This window comes from Arachis ipaensis, chromosome B01 (genome assembly GCF_000816755.2).
Source record: "Arachis ipaensis cultivar K30076 chromosome B01, Araip1.1, whole genome shotgun sequence".
NCBI classification, from domain to species: domain Eukaryota; kingdom Viridiplantae; phylum Streptophyta; class Magnoliopsida; order Fabales; family Fabaceae; genus Arachis; species Arachis ipaensis.
Genome location: NC_029785.2, coordinates 2,049,820 through 2,056,703, shown reverse-complemented (window position 1 = coordinate 2,056,703; position 6,884 = coordinate 2,049,820). Strand labels below are relative to the sequence as shown.

Genomic DNA, 6,884 nt, shown 5'->3' with positions numbered 1-6,884 from the left:
TAATTGTTGGAATCTCTTCAGGAGTCCCAATGATATTTAAATCATCAACGTACACAGCAATTACAATGAATCCAGAAGCAGTTTTCTTTATGAAAACACAGGGGCAGATATCATCATCCATTTTTGGCTAGATACTCAGTAAGACGATTATACCACATTCGTCCAGATTGCTTTAGACCGTATAGAGATCTTTGCAATTTAATTGAGTATAATCCCTATGAATATTCATTGGATGGTTTAGATATCTTTAGTCCTTCAGGGACTTTCATATAGATATCCCGATCTAATGAGCCGTATAAATAGGCTGTTACCACATCCATTAAATGCATATGCAGTTTATGATATGCAGATAAACTGACCAAATAACGCAATGTTATCGCATCCACTACAGGGGAATGCGTTTCTTCAAAATCTATACCGGGCCTTTGTGAAAAACCTTGTGCCACAAGTCGGGCTTTATAGCGCACAACTTCATTTTTCTCATTTCGTTTTCTCACAAATACCCACCGGTATCCTACACTGGTATATACGACTTGGTAATCCTCTTTGTATCGGAAAATGCATCAGGCAATTCATTTGCTATTCTTTGCAAATGTATAATCTTTTGAACTTCTAGTTCACATTGCACTGATCGAGGATCTAAATGCATCAATGATGATGCATTCCAGTTAAGTTCCTTTTCAGGAAGCTTATTCTCTCCCCCTAATGTTGGAAATTTTGATTCATCAAAATGACAATCCGCAAACCGGGCTTTAAACACATCACCATTTTGTATCTCAAGATACCTCACTATAGAGGGAGAATCATATCCAACATATATCCCCAATTTTCTTTGGGGTCCCATTTCGGTGCGATTAGGTGGTGCAATGGGAACATATATTGCACACCCAAATATTCTTAAATGGGAAACATTTGGCTGCTGGCCAAAAGTTAATTGCATAGGAGAGAATTGATGATAACTCGTTGGCCTCAAACGAATAAGTGCTGCGGCATGTAAAACTGCATGCCCCCAAACCGAGGTTGGGAGATTTGTTTTCATAAGCAAGGGTCTAACAATTAATTGGAGGCGCTTAATAAGTGATTCTGCTAACCCATTTTGTGTGTGAACATAAGCTACTGGATGTTCAACACTTATTCCATTAGCCATACAATAAGCATCAAAAGCTTGGGAAGTAAATTCACCAGCATTATCAAGACGAATTGCTTTGATTGGATTTCTGGAAATTGTGCTTTTAATCGAATAATTTGATCTAGTAATCTCGCAAACGCCAGGTTGCGAGAAGATAATAAGCACACATGTGACCATCTCGAAGATGCGTCTATTAGGACCATAAAATATCTAAAAGATCCACATGGTGGATGAATAGGTCCACATATATCACCTTGAATCCTTTCTAGGAATTCAGGGGACTCAAATCCAATCTTTACTGGTGATGGCCTTAAAATTAACTTTCCCTGAGAACACGCAGCACAACAAAATTCACTAGTTTTAAGAATCTTCTGGTTCTTTAGTGAATGTCCATGAGAGTTTTCAATAATTTTCCTCATCATGGTTGTTCCCGGATGACCCAATCAGTCGTGCCAAGTTATGAACTCATTTGGGCTAGTAAACTTCTGGTTTACAATGGCATGTGATTCAATTGCACTAATCTTAGTATAATACAACCCAGATGAAAGTGAGGGTAACTTTTCTAATATAACTTTTTATTTAAATCATGAGTTGTAATACATAAATACTCATGATTTCCCTCATTCATTGTTTCAATATGATATCCATTTCGGCGAATATCTTTGAAACTCAACAAGTTTCTCAGAAACTTGGTAGATAATAGTGCATTATTTATTATAAATTTTGTTCCTCCAGGAAACAAAATTATAGCTCTTCCGGAGCCTTCTATCACATTGCCTGAGCCAATAATAGTATTAACATATTCCTCTTTTGGCACAAGATGGGTAAAATATATATCACTTTTGAGAATAGTGTGCGAACTTGCACTATCCGCAAGGCAAATATCTTCAGAATATGTCCTTGCCATTTTTCTTCAAAAACAAATGATAATAATAAAATGAGTAGAAGTACATGCACAGTAAAATTATTCACCTGAATACTTAACAAATACATACATATATCAAACTATTCCATCATTGATCAAATGACCAATATTTCCTTCAGGATCCTCAAAGAAATCAGATACATCATAATGAGTGGTGGAGTTCTCAGCATCATTTGAGACAAAATTTTTTCCTTTCCTTTGTCGTCCTTTTTCAAAGATGCCTGGTAAAGATCGACTAGGTGCCTTGGGGTACGACAGGTACGTGACCAATGGCCCTTTCCACCACAACAGAAACACTTATCCTCTGTTGATTTATTCTGCCCGATATTCCTTTCTCTATCTCACTTCCGGTGAGATCCTCTCTTTTGAACATAATTCTTTTTCCTTCCATAATTTTTCTTATTATTAAAACATTGCCATTTACTTCTTCTGGGGTAATTTGCCACATTTACTTCAGGAAATGGGGCAGCGCCAGCTGGGCGCGCTTCATGATTTTTCAATAACAACTCATTGTTGTGTTTAGCAACAAGAAGGTAAGAAATTAACTCAGAATATTTTTTAAACCCTTTCTCTCGATACTGCTGCTGCAGGAGCACATTTGAGGCATGTAAGGTTGAGAAAATTTTCTCTAACATATCGGGCTTGAGGAAGTATCACATGATTGTACCTTTCTTCAAGGTCTTTTTACAGATCTGCATGATCTTTTAATGTGGGATATTCATTTTTCAATCATATGTCAAGATGACGACGAAGGAAAATCATGGCCTTGACTTTTATCCTTCTGGGATGTATTATTTTCAGCCTCAATGGTATCTTCAAGATCCATTAAATCAAGATGGATTTCAACATCTATATCCATGATAAATAATTATTTCCAAATATATCAAGAGCATTATATTCAAGATGAAAGAGTTTCGACATAATAAAAATTTGTTACCTGGAGTCTTCCTAAAAATTTGATCAGAGTCTCGTGCTGATAACGTGTTGTAAAACAATTAAATAAATAAGGAAGATGTAAATATAAAATAAAATATGTAAATAGAAGACTCTAGCATTAATATAATTAGCTCAATAATAATTTGTATATATACATTAATATTATATGTTGTAATATGTATATATATGTAAAGATAGAAAGAAGTATTAAAAGTAAAGAGAGAGAATTGCATTTATTTTATTACTGTAAAGAGAGAGAGAAATGGAAATAGACTTTATAATATATGAAAGAAGAGAAAGGTAGGAATATTTGTTATTGCTGTGTTTAGATGGATGCAATGCATCCCCTATTTATACACATAAAATATCACCCTTTTTTAACCTTTATTAAATACATTCTCTCTTGAGAATGTGAGCTTCACATGGAGAAATGGGCATCCACGTCCCATGCTTATCACAACAATTTTAATAATTTTAATTTTTAAGCATTAATATTAATTATATATTTTATAATTAAAATTAATTATTAAAATTATTGAAATATTAACATTATTCAAATACTTTAAATGCTTCTTAAATTTACAAATTTGGTTTTCTAACTCTTCTCTTTTAGGAGCTGATTATTATTATTATTATTAACGGGGACAAACGTGAAAGAAAATTAAACAATTATTTTAGAGCGAATAACACCTGCCTTTCAAAATATGAAAGAAAAAAAATTAAATACATGAAAAATCAAAAGATAAAAGATGATTAGTAAAATTATTTGATTTAATTTTGTTTTTAATTTGTATCAGGATAAATAAATTGTGATTTTTTTATTAATTTTTACTAAATTTAGAGATACAATTGTTTTTTTTTTTTAATCGTTAATACTACTGATCTTAAATTTTGTGTTTAAAGAAGGCAACAATTACGCCCATAAAAAAAGAGATGTAAAAGAAGACGATGGCAGTAATTTTGATGATAACAATAAAAGGGGAGTAGATCCTCTTCAGTGAATAAAAAATTGGATGGTGTCAATTATGATTTTTTATTTTTTATTGTTCTCTTTTATATTTAATTTTGATCCCACTTATAAAGTTAATGGTGAGAAATTGCACTGCATTTTCTCAAGTGTTAAAAAAACTGAAAAGAATCTATTTTCCAATAAAAGAGAAATGAAAAAAAAAAAGGAAAGAAGAAGAAGAAGGATAATGGCAACATTACCACAACAGCAATGACGATGTAAAAAAAAGAAATGCATAAAAAAATAATAAAAGAGGAGAAAGAAAAAGAAATAGCAACAATATATATAGTAAGAAGAGACTTTAATTAAAAATTTGGTTTAAAATAAGCTTGGACACTTAATTTTATAATCACAAATAATCAGCCATATAGTGAAAAGTGAAAAGTGAAAACTCACATATACAGTGAAGTAAAGTTGGTATGAAATGATGTGATGAATTTGAACTAGCAACTTCACCTAACAACTACTGAGTTTCCACCCACCGATAGAAATGGCGTCGTGAAAGCACATGCAACACTGTGCGTACTACTCATGCTTCCATTCGACCTCATCATCGAAATCCTCACTCGTCTCCCACTCACCACCCTCCTCCGATTCCGTTCCGTATGCAAGTCATGGAATTCCCTCATCACCGATCCCTCTTTCGCCCTCAACCATCTCCATGCATCCTCCCCCCGCCGCCTCATCTTCACGCGCCTTGCTGATCCTTATTTCACCGATTACTCTCTCTCCTCCGCCTTCACCTCCACCTCTGCCGCCACAACTCGCCTCTTCCCTTCCGCTGTCCCCGGCTCCCACTTCCACCACTCCATAGTCGGATCCTGTAACGGCCTCCTCTGTCTCTTAACCGTTTCCAGAAATCTCCTTCTCTGGAATCCGTCCACCGGAAAGTTCAGAAACTTGCCGTCGTTGGAAGATCAACGCTTCTCCGTCGTTACCTCGGGATTCGGCTACGATCACGTGACTCACAGTTACAAGGTGGTGGTTGTTCTTTACATTAAGAATCATGAATTCGACTCTAGGGTTCATACTTTGGGATCTGATTCCTGGAGAAGGATTCAGCACTTTCCTCTCAGCAGCACTGCGTGTTGTCCTGGAAGATTCGTGAGCGGCATGCTTAATTGGTTGGATAAGAATCGGTTCATTGTTTCTCTCGATTTGGCATTGGAGTCGTATCGACGAATTTCGCTTCCTGATTTCGGAGGTAACAATACTGATGAGTTTGAATTGACATTAGAGGTCTTCAAGAACAGTTTATGCGTTCTCTCATGCTGTAGCCATTTCACTGATGTTTGGATCATGAAGGATTATGGAATTGCAGAGTCTTGGACTAAGCTGTTGTGTGTGCCTGATTTGATATATTATCCTGAATTCCTTGGATTCGATTTCAATGTTCCGCGCGCTACAAGGGCGATTTGTATTTCCGACGAAGATGATGAGATACTATTGGAGCTGTGGTTGGACATGGAGCAGAAGTTTGTTGTCTACAATTTCAGTGATGACAGTTTTAGGCCTGCTGGCATCGAGAAATTCGACAGCCGCGTATCTTCGGAGGTATACGTTGAGAGTTTGATATCGCCTTGTTTATTATGATGCATTCTATTGTTACTTGCTGGCAAGGTTTTTCGAAGAATCTGCACTTTTTTGCTTGTAGGTTTGTGAGAATTACTGAAAGCAACGTCACTGGTATGCTTGTTTGATTTAGCCTTGAAGAAATTATATTACTTTTTTTCATGGTTATTAACTTATACTCTATTATTATATGGAGTATCCCATAGAGTCCAAAATCTGTTAACCAGTTCTGTTAGTGTGAGTATATAGATAGATAGGCTCTCCTATGACTAGCTTTTGTATTCATCTTCAATTGATCTATGAAATCATAGATGATATTCAGTCATTACAATATGTTTAATTTCTAATGTATTTTTTATAATGTAACAATATGTTTTACAACTTTAAACCTTAGTCTAAAGTAAAATGGAAAGACATTGAAGAGGGAAAAATGATCACAAAAGGAGAGTTACACTTAGTATGTGTAAGAAGAGGGATATAGTTTGACCAAAAGCTATCCATAGCTATGGATTCAATAGCTTACATATTAAGAGAGCAACAGAACATTTCTGGCCCTATCTCCAACCATGTAACTGAAACACCCATGAGTCCTAAAAAGAGGTGTGCTAATATACAGTAGTAAGATTTTGTCTATATATATGTGTATATATGTATTCGAATAAATGATTACTTCTTGAAGCATAAAACGAACATACCTGCAATAACCCTGCCTTTATTCCATGCATAATACCTCATGCATTATTGAACACGAACTAACCAGTGAAAGTGCATTAAATATGATTAGCAGAAAACTATAAGACCCAATACACAACTAACTTTAAGGTATGTTTAGTTGGACGAAAAATTCAGGTGGAAAAGTGATTTTTGTCCAAAAAAAAAAAAAAAAAACTAAAACACCAAATGAGTTCTATAATTTTAGCGTGTGCCTTATTGATTGGCTTATCTTGGTGTCGAGATAAATGAATCTTTGCCCAAAAGGTTACTCAAAACAATGTTGTCCGAAACTATCATACATGGTGCGTTTGTCTTGACATTTTTGACATGTCATATTTGTATGAGGTTAACCAAATAACAAAAGCTGTTATGATCGCATAATAATGAAGCATATCTTGTGTGGATTGATGCCTTGATCACTTTAGCACTAGCTAGTGTGGCTGCATATATTCTCCAACTCTAACCGGATCCACGCGGATTTAAGAGAAATTGCATTGAATAATTAAGCAACTCGTAGATGCTGATTACATGCTTCAGATGAATGATGAATCAATGTTTAAAATTTAGGGTTCACTCCGTAGGACATTTATAGAGTAGAG

At 35.1% G+C, this 6,884-nt stretch overlaps 1 protein-coding gene across 2 annotated transcripts; it reads left to right on the top strand.

The window, feature by feature from the left end:
• LOC107638230 (F-box/kelch-repeat protein At3g06240-like) lies at positions 4,389-5,911 on the top strand. Of its 2 annotated transcripts, XM_021115402.1 has the most exons (3): positions 4,389-5,486; positions 5,520-5,553; positions 5,654-5,911. In XM_021115402.1, the coding sequence occupies exons 1-3, from the start codon at positions 4,531-4,533 to the stop codon at positions 5,669-5,671; spliced, it is 1,008 nt and encodes a 335-aa protein (XP_020971061.1). In that variant the 5' UTR covers positions 4,389-4,530; the 3' UTR covers positions 5,672-5,911. The 2 variants fall into 2 exon arrangements, with proteins under 2 accessions (XP_020971061.1, XP_020971058.1); XM_021115399.1 differs by having other exon boundaries at positions 4,389-5,553.

Coding starts and splice junctions, on each gene's coding strand:
- LOC107638230 (XM_021115399.1), top strand. CDS start 4,531: ATGCTTCCATTCGACCTCATCATCGAAATCCTCACTCGTCTCCCACTC.